At 44.8% G+C, this 21,217-nt stretch overlaps 1 protein-coding gene across 1 annotated transcript in view; it reads left to right on the top strand.

The window, feature by feature from the left end:
• The first annotated feature begins 9,947 nt into the window (after positions 1–9,947).
• The window catches only part of LOC121269585 (V-set and immunoglobulin domain-containing protein 2-like), a 71,892-nt gene continuing 60,622 nt past the window's right edge, over positions 9,948–21,217 (top strand). The window contains exon 1 of the mRNA XM_041174286.1: positions 9,948–10,040. Within this exon, the coding sequence (XP_041030220.1) occupies positions 9,986–10,040 (55 nt within the window). The 5' untranslated portion in view covers positions 9,948–9,985. The remainder of the gene's footprint in view (positions 10,041–21,217) is intronic.

The following is a 21,217-nucleotide window of genomic DNA, read 5'->3' as shown; positions in this document are numbered from 1 at the left end:
GACTCTCTGCTTCACACAGACTCACTCACACACACTCACTCCCTCACACAGATTCATTCCCTCACACAGATTCACTCCCTTACACAGACTCTCTGCCTCATACAGACTCACTCCCTCAAACAAATTCACTCACTCAACACAAGTTCACACACTCACACAGACTCACGCCCTCACACAGACTCACTCCCTCACACAGATTCACTCACTCCCCACCAGGGCCTGCAAGATTTGGACATTTTACCATCGAGGAGGAATTCGGGATGGCTATGAAGGTGCCAAGGCGCACTCCCTCATTCCACCTGTCTGATACCCCAGCTGCCCCAGGCGAGGGGCTGGGCAGGTGCAGTTGTTGCAACTGCTGTTCTTCGTGGCCTAATCTGCCCATTCCACCAAAGTGACCCCTGTGTTCCTTTAGGCAAGACAGAGAGAGAGAGGGGGAGAGAGAGAGTGCAGCCAAAGGCAGAGAAAGAATGTATCATGGCCACTCACCTTCACACTGTTCAGTGTTCCTCTAATCACAGACTGATTCTCTCCTGCATTTGGTATTGATAGGCTGACTGGTGATTGGAGGAAGAGCTTTTTGCAGATCTGTCACTTCTACTCACCTGTATTTTGAACAGTGAGTCCACGGGCCATTTAGAGAGGAATGGCGGGCCAGATTGAGGTCTGTGGGGTGTTGCTTGGACAACAAGAATGGGGTGGTTAAGATTTTATTGCAGCTGTAGATCTCTGTGGGCTGCTTAGGGTAAATACACTGTGTATTGATCTCATGCATACTGATAACTAAGTTTGCAAATGCATTAGCTAGTTACCCTCAGAGCTGCATCTGACTTCAAAGCTTTCCTGAGATGGAGGGAGACTATCAGTTAAGATTCCTATGCTGACTGCTGTGCAGCAGCTGCCCAGTGCAGCTCTGCTTGGGTGGGTTTTCGGTGGGAAGAGGACTGATCCTGGTACTTGTAACCCTGCAATTAATGGGCTTATTCTCCAAGCTTCCACTGTGTGGTGATTCTGGATAGCTGCTCTCTCCTGTAATAATAAGATTTGCCATTTCTACCAGTACAACTGGACTGAAGCAGTTTTCAGACAGTGTTGAGGTCAAGTCACTATCTATGAAGCAGGATCAAAGGGGGGGAAAAAAAGTAATACATACATTGATATCTTACACCACCATCACCATCCCTGGGTATGTCCTGACCCACAGGCTGGACAAACGCACCAGATGTACTTGCACAGTGGTATACAGTTGGGAGGGAGTTGCCCTGGGAGTCTTCAATATCAACTCTGGACCCCATGAAGTCTCACAGCATCAGGTCACACATAAGACTTTTCATTGAGAACAGTCGGCATTACATCGGCCATCTTAATTTCTCTGCTCCTCTCACCCACTCCAACCTGTCTTCTTCTGAACTTGCTGCACTCCGTTCCCTTAAGGTCAAGCCCTTACTTTGTTATCAAACCTGCCAACAAGGTGGCGCTGTTGTCTGAGGCACCGACTTCTACTTCACGGAGGCTGAGCGCCGACTCTCAGACATTTCCTCTTATCTCTCCCTGGACCATGACCCCATCACCGAACATCAAGCCATTGTTTCCAGGTCTGTCACTGGAGATCTTCCCTCCACAATTTCCAAACTCATAGTCTCCCAACCCTGCACAACTGCTTCTACCTCCTTTCAAAAATCCACAAACAGAATTGTCCCGGTAGACCAAGCGTGTCAGCCTGTTCCTGCCCCACAGAACTAATTTCTTCCTATCTTGATTCCATTCTCTCTCCCTTGTCCAGTTTCTTCCCACCTACATTCATGATTCCGCTGATGCCTTACGTTGTATCAACAATTTCCAGTTTCATGGCCCTAACCACCTCCTCTTCACCATGTATGTCAATCCCTCTACACCTCCATGCCCCACCAGATGGTCTAAGGGCTCTCTGCTTCTTCTTTGAACAGAGGCCCGAACAATCCCCATTCACCACCACTCTCCTCCGTCTGGCTGAATTTGTTCTCTCACTGAACAATTTCTCCTTTAACTTGTCTCACTTCTTCCAAATAAAAGGTGTGGCAATGGGTACTCGCATGAGCCCCAGTTTTGCCTGCCTTTTTGTGGGGTATGTGGCACATTCCTTGTTCCACTCCTACTCAGGCACCCTCCACACAACTCTCTTTTCAGTACATCAAATGACTGTTTCAGTGCCGCTTCATGCTCACATCCAGACCTGGAAAAAATTATTAATTTTGTTTCCAATTTTCATCCCTCTCTCACCTTCACATGGCCCATCTCCAACACTTTCCTTCCCTTCCTTGACCTCTCTGTCCCTATTTCCGGTGTTAGACTGTCTAACAATATTCATTACAAGCCCATTGACTCCCACAGCTACCTCAACCACAGCTCCTCATACCCTGAATCCTGTAAAGACTCCACCCCATTCTCCCAGTTCCTTTGCCTCCATCGTATCTGTTCAGATGATGCCACTTACCAAAACGACGTTTCTGAAGTCTTGCTTTTTCTTCAACCGAGGTTTCCCCCACACTGTGGTTGACAGGGCCCTCAACTGTGTCCAACCATCTCCCACACCTCTATCCTGACCACCTCACTTCCCTCCCAGAGCCATAAAAAGGTCCTCCTTGTCCTCACTTCTCACTCCTCCAAACTCCGCATTCAAAGGATTATCCTCTGCCATTTCCACCAACCCCAGCATGATGCCAGCACCAAGCACATCTTCCTCTCACCACACCCCTCTCCCCACGGTCACCATTCCGTAGAGACCATTCCCTCCGTGACATCCTAGCCTACTCATTCTTCACCCCCAGCTCCTCATCCCCTTCCCATTGCACCTCGTATGCACAGCAAAAGGTGCAACACCTGCTCCTTTACCTCCTCCCTCCTCACTGTCCTTGGCCTGCTGCAATGTTCCACTGAAGCCTTATGCAAACTGGAAGAACAGCTTCATTTTCTGATTAGGAACTTTACAGCTTTCAGGACTTAACATTGAGTTCAACAACTTCAGATCATGAACCTCCTCCTCCATCTCCACTCTATTTTTAGTCTAGTTTCAAAGAAAAAATCTTAATTATTTTCATTTTTATTTTAAATGTTTTATTTTTATTCATTCATTTTTTAATTCTTCCCCCTGCCACCGCCCCTCCCCCACCACCCCGAAAGGGCCATCTTTCAATTGTTTCTGTGTTGTGCTTTCACAGAGCGCTCACCCTTGTTCCACTATTAACACATTCTGCCACTATCAGTACCTTTAGTCTACCATTAACACTCCCTTTGTCTTGTTCCCATGACATCTTTGTCAATCTATCCTTAGCTCCCACTTATCCCTGACTTTTTATCTTGCTTCACCTGCTCTACCCGCTCTTAAGAAGTATAAAATCATTTTTCTGCTTCTCTTTAGCCCTGAAGAAGTGTCATAAGGACTCAAAACGTTAACTCTGATTCTCTCTCCACAGATGCTGCCAGACCTGCTGAGTTTTTCCAGCATTTTGTTTTTATTTCAGATTTTCAGCATCTGCATTATTTTGCTTTTATTATAACAAAGAAACCTGCTGATTACCACTTACCACACCCACCACCCCTCCACCGCCCCCTCAGCTGATGAATCAGTACTCCTCAGTGTTGAACACCACTTAGAAGACATACTGAGAGTGGCAAGAGCACAGATTGTACTTTGAGTGGGGGATTTCAATGTCCATCAACAAGAGAGATTCAGTAGCACCACTACTGACCAAGCTGGCTGAGCCCTAACTGACATAGATCGTAGACGTGATCTGCGACAGGTGGTGCAGGAACCGAGAGGGAAAAACTTACTTGATCTCATCCTCATCAATCTATCTTTCAAAGATACATCTGTCCATAACAGTATTGGTAGGAGTGACCACAGCACAGCCCATATGGAGATAAATTCTCACCATCACATTGAGGATGCTGTCCACCGTGATATGTGGCACTACCACCATGCTAAATGGGATAGATTTTGAACAGATCTAGCAACTCAAAGCTGGACATCAATAGGGCACAGTGGCCCATCAGCAGCAGCAACAGAATCATATACAACTGTAGTCTGTAACCTCATGGCCTGACATATACCCCCACTCTATCATTACCATCAATCTGGGGGATCAACCCTGGTTCAATGAAATGTGCAGGAGGGCATGGCCAAGAACTGCACCAGATATACCTAAAAAAAGAAATGAGGTGCCAACCTGGGGAAGCTACAACATAAGACTATTTGCATGCAAAACGGTAGAAGCAGAATGCGATATATAGAGCTAAGCGATCCCACAACCAATGGATCAGATCTAAGTTCTGTAGTCTGCTACATTCAGTTCTGAATGGTGATGGGCAATTACACAACTAACTGGAGGAGGAGGCTCCACAAACATTCCCATTCTCAATGATGGGGAGCCCAGCACATTAGCGCAAAAGATAAGGCTGAAGCATTTGCAACCATCTTCAGCCAGAAGTACTGAGTGGATGGACCATCTCGGTCTCCTCCAGAGGTCCCCAGCATCACAGATGCCAGTCTTCAGCCAATTCAATTCAGTCCACAAAATAGCAAGAAACAGCTGAAGGCACTGGATACAGCAAAAGCTATGGGTCCCGAAAACTTACAAGACTTGTGCTCCAGAAATAGCTGCACCCCCTAGCCGACCTGTTCCAGTTCAGCTACAATACTGGCATCTGCCAAACAATGTGGAAAATTGCCCACAAAAAGTGAGACAAATACAATCCAACCAACTATCACACCAGCAGTCTACTCTCCATCATTAGTATATTGATGGAATGTGTCGTTGACAGTGCTATCAAGTAGCACTTACTCAGCAATAACCTGCTCACTAACACAGTGTGGGTTTTGCCAGGGGCACTCAGCTCCTGACCTCATGACAATCTTGATCCAAACATGGACAAAAGAGTTGAACTCCAGGAGTGAGGTGAGAGTGACTGTCCTTGACATCAAGGCAGAATTTGACAGAGTGTGGCATCAAGGAGCCCTAGCAAAACTGGAGTCAATGGGAATCAGAGGGAAAGCTGGCCACTAGTTGGAGTCATACCTAGCACAAAGGAAGATGGTTGTGGTTGTTAGAGGTCAGTCATCTCAGTTCCAGGATATTGCTGCAGGAGTTCTTCAGTGTAGTGACCTAGGCCCAACCATCTTCAGCTGGTTCATCATTGATCTTCCCTCCATCATAAAGTCAGAAATGAAGATGTTCGCTGATGATTGCACAATGTTCAGCACCATTCGTGATGCCTCAGATACTGAAGCAGCCCATGTCCCCATGCAGCAAGGCCTGGATGATATTCAGCCTTGGGCTGAGAAGTGGCAAGTAACATTTGTACCACACAAGTGCTAGAAAATAACTATTTCCAACAGCAGAGAATCTAACCATATCCCATACATTCAATGGCATTACCATTACTGAATCCCCCATTAACAACATCCTGGAGGTTTCCATTACCAGAAACTGAACTGGACTACCCATATAAATACTATGGCTACAAGAGCAGGTTAGAGACAGGAAATTCTGTGGAAAGTAACTCACTTCCTGACTCCCCAAAGACTGTCTACTATCTACAAGGCACAAGCCAGGGGTGCGATGGAATACTCGCCACTTGCCATGATGAGTGCAGGTCCAACAACACTCAAGTGGCTCAACACCATCTAGGACAAAGCAGCCCGCTTGATTGGCACTTAAACTTTCACTCTCTTCACCACTGACACACTGTAGCAGCAGTGTTACCATCTACAAGAAGAATTGCAGTAACTCACCAAGTCTCCTTTGAAGTACCTTCCAAACCTGTGACCTGAACAGCCTAGAAGGACAAGGGCAGCAGATGTATGGGAACACTACCATTTCCAAACCACACACCATCCTGAATTGGAACTATATCACCATTCCTTTACTGTCACTGGGTCAAAATTCTGGAACTCCCTTCCTAACAGCACTATGGGTGTAGTTATACCACATGGACTGCAGCAGTGCAAGAAAGCGGCTCACCACCATCTTCTCAAGGGCAATTATGGATGGGCAATAAATTCTGGCCAAGTGAGCAACATCCACATATCATGAATGAATAAATAACAAAAACAAATATGACATCTTTCACAGCATGGCATTGACAGTGGCAGTGGGATGGAGGCTGTATACTGTTGTAATATGCCTTTCAGGGATAGCAAGATGCCATCACTGGAAGGGAAGTATGTCATGCGATCCAGTCTCAGTTTCACTTTGGCCTGTGAGCAGAACACAGCACACACACCTCTAGTGCTTATGTCTCCAAGCTTTCTGCTGTGTATAAATGTTCTCATGCGCCTAGTCTCAATAAATGAACCCAAAACCTGTATACCCAATCCTTTATGAGTGACTGGTGCCTTTATATCATTATAAAAACATGACATACACAAATATTTGATGGTGGCAGGACAAATTGAGAAGGCTGTTAAAAAGCATCTGGGATCCTTGGCTTTATTAATAGAGACATAGAATATAATAAATTGTTGCCAAAGCTTTACAAATCGCTGATCAACCCTCAGCTGGAGTATTAGGTTCAGTTCTGGGCACCACACAGGGGAAATGATGGGCCTTCGAGAGGTTGCAGAAGAGGTTTATTAGAATGGTCTCAGAAATGAGGAGCTTTAATTGTGGGGAGAAGCTAGACTTGTTTTCCTTAGAACAAAGAAGGTTAAGAGGAGATTTGACAGAGGTGTTCAAAATTATGAATGGTTTTGCTAGAGCAAATGATGAAAAAACTGTTTCCAGTCAGAAACCAGAGGACACAGATTTAAGGTGATTTGCAAAAGAAGCAGAGGTGACATAAGGATATGGTATTTTTACAGTGAGTTGTGATCTGGAGTACACAGCCTAAAAGGCTGCAAAGCAGATTCAAAAGTAACTGTAGTGATTGTAAGTAAAACCTTTCATACTGTTTTAGGGATCACTATAGAGACGAATCAGCCCTAAGTGTGGATAATCATGGGGGCTGAGCTTTCTAGTCAGGGACCCTGTTCGAGCATATACTTTAATTAGGAGCTCTGTCAATAAAGTTAACTGTTTCCAAGTAGAAACCTATCCAGTACACCAGGTTTATTACAGTAACCGTGAAAGGATAACTGGATAAATTCTTGATTGGAAAAAAATATTTCAGGGCTATGGGGAAAGAGCTGGTGAGTGGGACTAATTGGATAACGCTAAAAGATCCAATACAGACATGATAGGCCCAATGGCATCTTCTGTGTTGTAACAAACCATGATTCTCTGGTAACTTCAGGATGTCACAAGTGCTTTACAGCAAATGAAATATTATCACTGGCTTTGTTGTAAATCGGAGATATTATTACTTTTTTAAAAATTTATACCTTCAAGGGCATTGCTGGCAAGGCTAGCATTTGTTGCCTATCCCCAAATGCTGTTGAAGTGAGTGGCTTGCTAGGGCAATTCAGAGTCAACCACAACCACACCACTGTGGATCTGGAGTCACATGTGGGCCAGACTGAGTAAGGATGGCCAATTTCCTTGCCAGCAGGACATTAGTGAACCAGATGGGTTCTTACAACAATCAATGATAGTTTTCATTATAACCATCACTGAGACTAGCTTTCAATTCCAAATTTATTAACTGAATTCAAATTCCACCAATCGCTGTGGTGGGATTTGAACCCATGTCCCAGAACATTAACCTGGGCCCCTGGGTTACTAATCCATTCACTTTACCACTATGCCACCATCAACCCTTCACCTACAAATTGTACCTCTGGACTTTCAGGAAATGAGAGAGGAAACACCCTGATATCTGTTACACTGGCCGGGATTTTCTGGCCCCTTCGCGGGTGGGACCTGCCGCGGGTGAGGCGGTGCCCAGCCAGAAGCCCATTGACTTGCGACGGGACCGGAAGATTGTGGTGGCAGACGGGTGTGGAAAATCCCACCCGCTGTGTTACAATAACATGGATGAGAGTATGTACTCCACATCAGATAATCTGTTGATGCCATGCCTGACCTTGAAGAGTGTTCAGTGCTGACCTTAGTGACCAACTCTAGTTATCAAAAGTAAAGTGATGATGACGACAACCAGGATTTGTTAAAAGAATTTAAATGCAAAACAAGTCCACGGAGAACACAATGTATGCATCTATGAATATGTATTTTTCGCATTTCGGACCCTGTGTACTCAAGTTCATGAAATGAATATCAGTGAGCGCAGAGGCCACAGTATAGCTCAGTGAGTTGGCCTTTCACCACCCTGTGTGCGCAAGGCTTAGTGAACCAGGCTGCCTGGTACAATGAATCATCAGTTAATGGCATTAACAGTGGAAAGGAGAAAATGGGAAAGAAAACATTCGTCATCAAGCTATCTCAATAGAAAGCTGGTGGAAACTGAGGTGCGGGCTGGTACAACTCTGTCCTACAACTCTGCCCTTAATCCACCAGAGGGAGCATCTTTTACATAGAATTATATAGAGTCCACAGGCAGGGGTAGTTGCACACGAGTCTCCTCCCACCCTTCTCCAATTAACCTTATCAGCAAAATCGTCGATTCCCTTCTTCCTCATTTGTATATCTAACTTCCCCTTAACTGTATGTATGAGTTTTGCTAATGTGTTTTGTTAATGAAGAGTGCTGGGATTGCAATATTGTCCACACAATCATGTGCCTGAACGCCCGGCTCTTTTTAATGCAATGTTATATTTTCAGCTAAGCAGAGAGAAAGCATTTTTGGTGTTGGATCAACGTGCTGCTCGAAGATCCTCAGAGCAGGTTTTATAAAAGAATCCATGCCTCCCTGTTGTTTGTGAACTACGATTCGGCATTGTTTATTCATTCTGTGTAGTAGTTTGTAGCTCCAAGAAGCTTCACTGGGTAGACTCCATTTCTGGGAGTGTGTTCACTAGCCCAATATCCCTAAGCTACCCAGGTCTGGGAGACCTCAAGAACTTATTGGTGGAATTCAACACAAAAGAAACACTGGAGAGCTACAGAATCAAAGATAGCCTCAATATATGCACACAAAGGCAACCAGCTATGATGAGTTAGGCAGGCAGCTGGAGAAAGGCAAGACAAATGCTTCTTTGGGAGAAAGGCGAAGTGATCCTCGGAATAACAGAGGAAGAAAGACACTTGAGGCAGAGGAAAATAGCTGAGTCAATTTTGTGAGGAAGGGCCAGAGGGATGCCATTTTGAGGCAAGGTATGAGAGGGAGAGATTCTCTTTAGATGGGTCAGAAGTTCATCTTCTTGTAAAGGACGTGGGGGAGGGAAGAGATAGGAAAGGGAAAGTACTGAGGAATGCAACACTTCTACATTTGTCATCCAGTGCTGGCGGAAAGGGAGGGGAGAGAGAAAAATTAATTGTGAGAAGACACACAGTGGGAGAGAGAGATTTACCATATTGGTTGAACAGAATGGAGAAATCGCATTGAACATCAAATGTACCTCCTTCTATAAATGAAAACCATTATTCAGAAGTTGAATAGGATTATTTTATAGAAGGTGGAATGTGTGACCTTTTATTAAGTACCCATAAACTCAACTCAACCAGTAACACTGTAATTTGTAGCGATTCACCCAATTAGATGTTAAAAGGCAGTTTCGATCAATATCGTTCCTATTTACTAAGATTAATCACGCCTCGTACGCAGTGGCTGTAGAAGGTTAAACCTTAGACAGGTTGTGGTTTATTAGTTGGCAATTATAAATAATACTTTAAAATGTTGCTAATTATTTCAACTCAGGATTTTTCTATGGAATCCCTTAAAGTGATTAACTAAGGGTCTCAAAGTTTGGAGATTGGTGAATGAGTAACTGCACCATTTGTTCAATTTTGTTTGATTACTGTGTCAGACCGCATGAAAGCATTTGGTGAAATATTTGCTCAGGGCCTGGGAGAGATAAAGTCCTTTATCACAACGCAAATTACTTTCATTCTTCTACCCTATTTTGACAGTGAGAGGGAGAGGACTGAGAGTGGGACTGCATCAGACCCTCAGGATGCTGTGGAAACACATTTGGCTCTTTCTTTTACGCCTTCTCATTTCGTATTTTGGTAAGTCGCTTTTAGTAATTCATGGGCGGAATAATATTGTTTCCAATAACAAGGTCACACTCATGTTGATAGCAGGGGCAGTGTTAAAGGGTCACAAATCATTTGTAATTTGTCATTTGTCATTTGTCAGCCACAGACTCATCACCAATTTTATACTGGGGGGGATGGGGTGGGGGGAGAGTGTAAATTTTCTGCTGGTCGCTATTGCAGAAACAAAGTAAAAACATTCAAAAGGACAATATGAAGGGAATCTTGTGTTTACAGTGTTGCCGACACCCGAGAATTCATATTGGGAGCAAGTAATACAACGATCACCAGCTCAAGATGTTTTGCCATTGGAAAGAGTGAAATGGGTTTTCCTGCTGGCTGTTAGAGTGACTAGGGTGTGGAAGGCATTTTGGCTCCATTTTATTCAGGTGGTGCTTTCAGGGGTTGTCATATGCAGCAACAGCTACTTATTTAACTACTCATTCTCGATTATGCTTTGGGCTGGTCACCAGAGTATAAGACGGTTTGGATGAAGAAGGGCCTTTGGTCCATTTGACCTCACTCCACCAGGAGAGCAACCCAACTCTTTCCCCATTCCAACTTCAAAGAATCAAATTACCTGGCCTCAAATGATCTTTTTGTAAAAATGCTTCAGCTGTTGAGTATCCTTTGTGTACAGAATGATTTCCTGATGTCTGCCCTAAATTTGCCCCACCCTGAATTTCTCTTGCCCGGCTCTCCTCCTGTATCTGAAAGTACAGATCTGCTTTTACTTCCTCCATTCTATTAAATATGGAAAAGGCCCCCTCTGAGCCAGCAATTTTTGAGAGTTAAGTTATGAGCGAGTTGCTATGGTTACAGCTGGTGATTGCTGATGATGAGACTGGCTGCTTCAATATTTAGGTTTAAATTACTGGCAGATTCTTGTTAAATTATTATTTAATCGGTTCTGCATTTCAATTGTGTGAGACAAAGCATTTATCACATATATCGCATTCATCACATATAGTCACCTAAATATCACTTATTTTGCTTTTTTAAAATTCTTTCATAGGATGTGGGCTTCATTGGCCAGGCCAGCATTTATTACCCATCTCTAATTGCCCTTGGGAAGGTAGTGGTGAGCTGCTTTTTTGAGCCACTGCAGTCCATGTGATGTAGGTTATCTCACAGTGCTGTTAGGAAGGGAGTTCCAGGATTTTGACACAGCCACAGTGAAGGAACGGTGATATTGTTCCAATTCAGGATGGTGACTGGCTTGGAGGGAACTTGCAGATGGTGGTGTTCCCATGCATCTGTTGCCCTTGTCCCTCTAGGTGGTAGAGGTTGCGGTTATGGAAAGTGCTATACAAAGGGTAAATACAGTAATGCGTTAGTTGCACTGATTGTCCTCTCTGTCATAACTTTTATCTAGTTCTACGTATTTTATGCCTTACAGTTGATATGACACTGATATTTCAAGTAATATTAATTACCTCATTTCTTAAGCAAAGTGACTATTGATAAGGCCACAGATCTGCATCAACCATGACCACACCATTACTTATAAAACTGTACAATTTAGGGTTTTGTTTTAAGGTTCTGTTGTAAGTTTGGCCAAGTCATACTATTAATAGAGTTGATCTGCAGATACCTCTATGGGGGAAAACATTAAGTTTATTTACAACATACTCAGCAGCAACTACACTTATGCTTTCAACTCTATCTCTACACTGACTGCTGAGGTAGCCCGCATACTCTCCTATTGGTCACTACCGATCATGTGATCTTTCCTAACACGTATTATTCTTAAAGGTACATTACACACTAAATAAAACCATCATTACTACATTCCTCCCCCTTTACAAGTTCAGTCTTTCAGGTGGTTTCCTGGTATGTGTGGAACGTTGCAGCTCCACAACTTTGGATTCTTTGTCGGGAACCTCCTTTTCCGGATCTGAACATCAGGTGCAGTTCTGTATCCTCAACTCTTACAGGAACATCAGACATGTCAGTCCTAGTATCCTCAACAGGAAATGCAGAACCAGTCATAATCACTGGTGGAACCAAATCTTGGTGATTTGTCTCTCTCCTCCTGAAATGGTTCACATGTTTAAGGATGATCCAGCCTTCCATCTCCACATGGTAAGACAGAGGCACAGTCACCGTACTTATTTCACCCGATAACCACCTTGGTCCTTCTCCGAAGTTTTTCATGTATAGTGGCTCTCCCACGGTAAATTTCTTCTCATGACTATGTCAGTCGTGCCTAATTTTCTGGCTTCCCTGACTCCTTTCCAAATTCCCTTCTAAGTTCAGCATTATTAAGCTCAGTCTTGTCCTGAGACAATGTTTCAACAATAACTCCGCAGGTGTGACACCTGTTGTTGTGTGAGGAGTAGTCCTGTAATGAAAAAGAAAGAGTGCTAGCTTGGTTGTGAAGGAATCACCAGTTAGCTTTTACATGTTTGAACCGCCCTTTTGGCCAGTTCATTTGAGGAAGGGTGGTACAGTGCAGTTTTCACATGAGTGATACCGTTGTGGCTGATAAACCGTTGAAACTCAGCACTCGTAAATGCCATATCGTTATCGGAAATGACTACTTCTGGTAGTTCGTTAATGGCAAAACTCTGATGTAGTTTCTCAATTGTAGCGACAGATGTTGGTGGTTTCACCTCATATGTCCGATCATTTTGAATGGGTGTCAACAATGAGGAGAAACATTGTTCCCAGGAAAGGTCCAACGTAGTCAATGTGTAATCATATCCAGGGTCTACCTGGCCACTCCCATGGGTGTGATGGAGCTGTCACTGGAATTTTTTGCAGTTGCTAACATTGCACATAATGCTTTACTAAACTCTCTATTCCGTTATCCATCCCAGGCCACCATAGATAGCTGCGTGCTGTGATCCTCATTCCGGAAATTCCTGCGTGGGCACTGTGTAGTTCAGTTAAAAGTGGTTCCCTTCCCTTTGGAGGAACTATCACTCATGCTACCCACAATAAGATGCCATCCTGGCTGATTATTTCATGTCTTTTGTTGAGGTACAGTTTCAATTCATCAGATACGGGCTCTTGAGACCAACCACGTAGCACTTGTTCTTGTTCTTGAGATAGGACTGGGTCCCGACTTGTCCAGTCTCTGATCTGTCAAGCACAAACCGGCGAGGAATCTAAGAAATTTAACAGTAAAACAAGCACATCATTTTCTTGTAAAGGCAAATGACTAAGGCATTGTGATTTGATTGCCAGGCCTATGTACAAAAGTGCATCCGTATGCTGCCAGAATTAAGGCCCATCATTGTATTTTTGCTGAGGCTATGGGTGGTATAGCCTTTTCCTCACTAAACAAACCCAGCAATGGTTTGTGGTCTGAAACGATTATAAAATGGTGGCTGTGTACGTACTGGTGAAATTTCTTGACACCAAAGATGATGGACAGACCTTCTTTTTCTATATGCGAGTATCCCTTTTCTGCTGTGGTGAGCGTCTTTGATACATAACCCATAGGCCGTTCCGCACTGTTGTCCATCTGATGAGAGAGGACTGCTCCCACTCCGTAGGCTGATGCGTCACGTGTCAGCAGCAATTCTTTCGTCAGGTTATAACACACTGATAGATTTGGCGAGTGTAATAATTGCTTCACCTTTATGAAAGCTTCTTCTGTGGAGCCTCCCAAGACCAATGTTGGCTCTTTTTGAGTTAGGAATGCAGGGGGGCCAGTGCTTTAGCCAAATTGGGTAAGAACCACCCATAATAGTTGATGATTCTTTGGAATGGTTTGAGCTCTGAGGCATTCTTTGGTGTATGAGCCTCTGTTATGGCTCTCACTCTCTCCTCAACTGGGTGGAGGCCCTTTGAATCTACCCAGTGACCCAAATAGATTACCTCCCTTGCTTGGAATGTACACTTTTCTTTTTTTAGATGCACTCCAGCTTTCAAGAAACATTTTAAGACTTCTAAGTTTGCCAAATGCTTTTTTTCAGTGAATCCTGTTTACCAATACATCGTCTAAATAGTCTACAACCTGAGGCAGTCCCTGCAATAAGCTTTCCATTGTTCTCTGAAAGAAGGCACAAGGGGAGGAGACATTGAAAAGCAGTCATGTATATTGGTACAGCCCTTTGGTGGGTATTAATTATGACAAATTCCCAGGAGACATTATCCAACTCTAGTTGTTGATAAGCATGACTTATGTCAAGCTTCGTGTATGAAGTCCGACCTGCCAGGTTGGCATACAGGTCTTTGATTTTTGGAATGGGGTGCCAATCCAGCTTGGCTACTTTATTAATTGTCAGTTTGTAGTCCCCACAAATTTGGACGCTTTGATCAGGTTTAAGGCCGGGGTCTATGGGTGCTGCCCATTCTGAGAACTGAACAGCTTGTATAATGCCCAGTTTCTTTAGTCTGTTCAGTTAAATGTTGACATTTTCTCACAGGGTACATGGCACCTTCATGAAGCAAGGGGTTGCTTCCAGATCCACATGCAGGCTCTGGATTTTCCCCAATTCATCTTTAAAGATGGTGGTGTTCTTTCTAAGTAGATCTGGTAGCCCACTTGCTCTCAACTGGAAAATTTCAGACCATTCTAACTTAATCTCCTTTAATTAAGTTTGCCCCAGGAGTCTTGGCCCTTCACCTGCTACCACCATCAAGGGTAGCTGTGCCAGTTGGCTTCCATAATGGACAGTTATTCTGCCTATGCCTTGAATGTCTTCACCTGTATATGTTTTAAGCTTGGCAGCTGTTTGTCCTAAGCTTAACTGACATTCACCATTATTCAAATATCTGATTACTGTAGAGGAAGCTCCCTTGTCCACTTCCATTTTAATAGGTTTGCCAGTTACTTTCACTGTGACAAATATTGTTTCTGTCTTTCCAACTTTCGGATTAAACAATGAGTAACTGTCTTGAATTTATTGTTTCAGGCTCTTCTACATCATAGATTTCATTGGGCATCTTTTGTTTACAAGTCTGCTTGAATCTTTCCTTGCACTCCCTCATCATATGTCCATTTCTGTGACAATAGTAACATTTGACTTTTTTCAACTGCCAATCACTAAAAGACTGATTGCTTCTACCTCTATTAAAATTATTCTTCGATCTCGCTGCTAAGTTATTTTTCTTTATTCTTCGGCTAGTTTCTCGGCAGAGTCTCACTTTTTCACGTCATTTGTGCTTGAGGTTTCACACCCGATGTGGAGGATGACGCCATTTTGTGCACCCTGCATTGCTTTTGATCTCTTACAGTGTTTTCCATGGCCAGTGCTATCTCTAGCACCTCCTTGAAATCCAGATTCACTTCGGACAATAATCTTTTCTGAATAATGTCCTCTTTCACACTACACACTAAATGATCTCTGAGCATGTCGCTCAGAGTTGTACCGAACTCTCAGTGTTCCGTTAGCTGCTTCAAATTTGCCTCAAAACATGCAATTGTCTCATCTAGGGCTCTATTTCGCGAATTAAACTTGAATCTCTGCATCGTGACCTAGGGCTTAGATTGAAAGTGAGCCTTCATGAGGTCCACCAATTCATTGAAATTCTTCGAATCTGGGGCACTGGGTGCTGTCAGACTTTGAATCAAATTGTAGGTTCTGCTCCCACAAGTACTCAAGGGGATCATTCGCCTCTTCTCTTCCCCCATAATCTCAATCGCTTGAATAAAGAACATGAGGTTCTATGTATTGAGACCAATAGTTGGTCTGTGGCTGGTTTAAAGGGATCAATTTTCCCAAACTGTGGCATTTTGAGAGAGGATAACTTCTTCAATTCTAACGGAGCTTGCTATTTACAATCACTGGGCGAGGTACAATGCCAATTTCGTTTTAGCTTGGTTTCTTCTGTTCAATCCTATCCCATCCTCATTGCCAGTTTATTGTAAGGATGGCCGAATTATACTGTTAGTTATAGAATTGATCTGCAAACACTTCTTGGGTGGAAACATTAGGTTTATTTACAACATACTTAGCAGCAACATGTGTGCTTTCAACTCCAAATTTATCTCTATAGCGTCTGCTGAGGTAACCCACACTACTCTCCTATTGGTCACTACAGATCATGTGATCTTTCCCAACACATATTATTCTTAAAGGTACATTACACTAAATAAAACCATAATTACTACAGGTTAGGACTAGGATTAGGGTATTAGTGGTTAAGATAAGAGACAGCAATCAACAGCAGAATCTGATATTGACATCATCATTGTCACTGGGCCTTCCCATTTAAACAGTAATTTTTAAATGAGGAGTATAATAATATTAACAATAATAACTCTCTTAATGGCCCTGTTGATAAGTGCAATGCCTCACGTTCAGGGATCAGGAAAGGTCCAGATTCACTATTAGCCTGCATCGTGGTAGGAGACTACAATTGGCCTGTATAGTCTAAACTAAGGAGAGGAAGATACAGTCAAGGTTCACGCTTTTGATCATTGATCCCTATTGGTTAGTGCGGATATGTGGAGACCAACTGTGATGGCAATCCCAGTGAAGTAGCTTGAACACAGTGGAATGGTGCAGCAATCGGGAAACTACCTCAGGGATCATAAAACCCCCATGGTCAGCCCAATTTGCAGTGAAATTGAAACCCCATTATCACCACCCAGTGTAATGGAGCATCCAACAATAATGAAGGGAAGGGTTAGCAGGAAAAATCAACACACAGAAGGTTGTGGGTGGGTGGGCGGGGGCAGGGTTGATGAGAATGTAAAATTCCCTGGAGTGTTTCCTGTTACTGTTGGACAGAACCCCCATTTATACGTGTTATGCCAAAGTTGCGGTACAAACCCTGAGAAAACTAATCCCGTTTTTTTTAACCTGCAACAGAACAGAACGTTTCTGAAGGCTACTTAAGTAGAGCCGTCCCTGGGACTGCTCCTGTGCCCAGATCTTATGAGTGAGCCTCATGCAATTGACAAAACCTTGAGCAAAGGTGCAAAACGTGGTGTGAGTCCTTTCAGCAGGTTATTTAAATATTTAAGTGGGGCGGCACATACTGGTAGCATAGCCTCATTCATTCCCAAATGGTTCATTGGGAAAACTGGATTCTTCCTTGAATTGGTTGCATGAAGTTGGGTGCCCAACTTTGTTACCCATGCTCAGTGCCAGTGAGACTAGTTCACCACCAGTAAGATCTGGCAATGGGTGACACACAGGAGAGTGGGGATAGTGCCCATGGACTGCGCCCAAGAATAAGTCAGTATCTCCGGGAAAAGGGATAAAATTGGAGGACAAGACAAACCTCAATAGAAGCCATTCAAACAGAAAGTCCTTTAAGGTAAAATTTCTTGGAATGCCTCAGATCCACCATGATTTTAAATGGTTATTGACTGTCCCTGGTATTCTGCTAATCTACGCACTTACCAGCTTCACTTATAGTGGTTGACGGTTCAAGAGGCAGTTCATCACCACTTTCTCAAGGGCAATTAGGGTTGTACAACAAATGTTGGCCTGGGTTAGCAACCTGCATCCCATGAAAGAATAAAAAAAAATATGGGCCAGGATTTTTCCCATATCGGGAGGGATCGGCAGGGGCGGGCGGGAGTGGTTGGGAAGCTGACGCCGCCCACGATCGGGGCTAGATTGCGATTTCACCCTGGCAGGCATGCTTCAGCACTCAGCGCTGCCTGTGTTGAGGGGGGGAAGGAGGGCGAGAGAGCAAGTTTGCGCATGTGCGTGGGTGTGTGCTGGAAAAGCTCCCTGAGGCACAGAGCTGTGTCAGGGAGATGAATAGTTTTGAAAAGTAAAAATACAGATTTTCAAAATGTCAAAAAACATGTCCCCTCATGTGACTCTGTCATGTGAGCAGGGACATATTCTTAATGAAAAGTTAAAATTTTTATTTTATTTTTGATTGCTGTTGGAAACCTCATCCCACCCATGGGATGCAAAGAGTTGGCCTCTTCACTTGCCCACCAACTATAAGTTTGGACAGGAGGTGGAAAATTTATTTCAATTACATTTTTAATGGCCTTAATAGGCCCTTTAATTGTCTGCTGGTGCACTGCTGACTCCTGCGTGCACCCACCGACCAAAATATCGCGCGATAACATCGGGATGCTTGCCTGACATCATCACACATCATTTTACGCTAGAGTGAGTCAGGCGTGCACCCATCCACTCAGCACAAAATCCTGCTCATGGTCTTGGCTGCTTGCACGTTCAGACACATGAGCATCACCCAAGTACTTAAGCTCAAGAAACCCTTAAATACTTACTCCCTCACAATAGCATTCAGGAAGTTCCTCTTCATTATTTTCCATTTTTGTAAATCTCTGCCGTCTCTCCTGCAGATGGTGCCCTGATGATAGGCTCTGGTTCCAACAGAGGGGCAAACAGGCTATCAATGTCCATTCAATTTTGACCCCTTAATCTGAACATAGATGATATTGACAAGTTGATGCTCAGTGGGGAACATTCCATCAATCGTGACACTCTCTTCAATGTATTTTTATTTTCCTTAAGATACCAGGCTGGCCTGGGCCCTTATAGCCCAATTCTGGCCCACCAATGCCAAAGCTAATTTGTCTCTATGGCAACGGTGACTATGTTTCAGAAGTAGTTCATTAGATTTGATGTATTTGCCCTTGATAGTGATGAGGAACTCTCTTGCATCCTCCTGCTCTCTACCGTTCATTCTGTAAAGTCCAGGAGTTGAATTTAGCATTTTGGCCTCAGTACCACACTGAGTCATCAGCAAACGCAATGCCGTTAGTTATTTACTCCAGTTCAGAAGAGTGTGGCTAATTGGAATACTGACTGGATGAAAAGTCTCTGCTTAAACAGAGCTGCTATAAATATTCCTTAGTGCAGAACTTTGCCTGGCAGAATTGGGGCACATCCTGCTGTTGAAAGCAGAGTCTTTTCACTACATCACCATCTTGGCATTGCCCTTCAGTCAGTTTGTACCAACATGGATTTAACAAAACATAGCCATGCTCTAAAACTACTCCCTCTGCAAAACAATACCAGGATGAATCTGACTGTGGCCTGTTAGTGTAAGTAATACTGTATCTCACCAATACTCAGCTGCAGTACTGACTTGAGTACAGTACAGTTCACACATTCTGGATGCAATGGCAGAACCGACTCCTGTCTTCCCAATTTTCTCCTCCCTCTGCCTCAAGGTAGTGAGGGATATGGGGTGGAACTTTCCCAGAATTGCACTAAGTGCGGTAGCGGGTGGGTAAAATGGAGTCCTACCCCCTGACAAAAATGACGGGTTTTCACGGTGTATCTTCCCGGGCCCGCCTTATTATTTATGCATTCCTGGGAAACATGCCTTTCCCATGGTGGGCGGGCTCTCATTTACCCGCCCGCCATCACCCCACTGTTGTATCACACCAGCCGCCATCTTTAAAAGGCAGCCGCCAGCAAAGTGCTCACCGCCACCAGCTCACCACCGCTGTCTGGGAGACATGGCCAGCAAAGACAAAAAAACTGCAGCCCCCTGTTTCAACGATGAGTCCCTTGCGCGACTGCTGGATGCCATGGATGGGTAGCAATGTCACCAACCCGGCTTGGGAGTCAGTGGCAGCGGTGGTCACCGTGAAGGCCCTGTAGAGGAGGACAGCCACCCAGTGCCGCACAAGGATGAATGATCTCCTCCGTTCGGCTTTTCATCACTTCCAACTCACACACTCAAACTCATCACATATCCCACAGGGCCCTCATTCATTGCCAGTGCAAGGGACGTCACCATTCACTCTTTCACACACACCGTCATTGTCCCCATCCTGCCTGTGGGACCACTCACCACCCACACAGGCCAGGCATACTTATCATCTGGCCCGGCAGGAGTCCTGATACACTCTCCCAATCTATACCAATGCGGGACAAACTGGCTCACAACAGGAGGGAAAGGTCACAGACAGGTGGAGGGATGCCAGAGGTCAAAGTTCTGACAGAATTCGAAAGCAGAGCCATCCAGCTGGCTGATGACCGGGACTGTTCCTGTGCTGACAGTGATCGTCTACCAAGTGAGGATTCAGCAGTGCAACATCCATCAGACAACCATGCTCTTTCACAGGCCACTGCCATGCACTAATTATCTCTCCTTGCTTTCGCAGGCACATCTGCCAAACAGCCAACAGGGTCCATGACCCAGGGCCTCCAATCAAGCTTTGAAGAAACCTCTGAAGAGGAATCTGGAGACACCCTCCCTGAAGTCCTGTCACAGTCTCACCCACACCCTCTACCACCACAGAGACACACACCTCGGTGGGACCTAGCTTTAGAGTAATCTTGGGATCACAATCTGGTGAGCACATCACACTTTCTGGTCCACAGCAGGTGGAGGCAGGAAATTCCCAGGTCTCCAGCACTCGGAGGACTGCTGGAGGACAGAACATTGCTGAGTCTGAGTTAGGTGACGAGCCTCTGAACTTGGCCATGTCACAGTTGCTGGAGCTGCAAAGGCAAGCTCAGGAACATCAGGAAGGGATGTCTGCTGCACTCCTCAGATTGCAAGGCACGATGGAGGTGATAGCACTGGCAGAGTGCTGGGCAGCTCTATCTCGCTCCAGCTACCCCTTCCACTCATGGATTCAGCCAGGAGCCCTCAGGCACCCATAGGGAGGAGGATCAGGAAGTGCACACTCTGGGGCCATCCACCCAGGTGATTCTGGGAGTGACCGGCCCATCTGAATCCTGTCTTCCTGCGACCTCCGCAGGTCCAGCTTCACAGCCAGAGGAGGTGCCACTGCCACACAGCAGGACTCCAAAAGCAGGCAGGGGCCCTCCAAGTCTCAGCACCCCCGAGGACACCCATCAAAGTCATCACAAACAGGGCGTCACAGTCAGCAGGCTGCCTCCACCTCTGCTGTGGATGTCTGGGCAGCACCAAGACAGGGTTAGGAAAGTTAGGTAAAAGTAGCTGCACAGCCTGGCCACAGGTGTTGATCACTTGTACGTACTGTTCACTATTGTCAATAAACTCCTGAGAATGTCACCCTGCCTGTGTCTCCTTGTTCTGATGAGCTGTGTTCTTGTCACGCAGATGTGAAACCTTTCTGCACAAGGTAAAGGGCAGGTGTCTCAGTCCAGGGTCTCCTCCCTGTGCACTGTACAGTCTTCAGACCACAGTGATGGTCCAGCCTCACACTCCCTGGAAAGATTACTGATGCCTGAACCTTGGCGGTGCTGGTCATTGCTGCCAGAATGTAGGCGCCACAGAGATCTCTCATTCTCCCTGTGTGCTCTCAGCAC

The sequence above is a fragment of the Carcharodon carcharias genome, chromosome 25, assembly GCF_017639515.1.
Source record: "Carcharodon carcharias isolate sCarCar2 chromosome 25, sCarCar2.pri, whole genome shotgun sequence".
In the NCBI taxonomy this organism is placed as follows: Eukaryota; Metazoa; Chordata; class Chondrichthyes; order Lamniformes; family Lamnidae; genus Carcharodon; species Carcharodon carcharias.
Note: the sequence above shows the minus strand (reverse complement) of the source record. Positions and strands in the feature narration are given on the sequence as shown.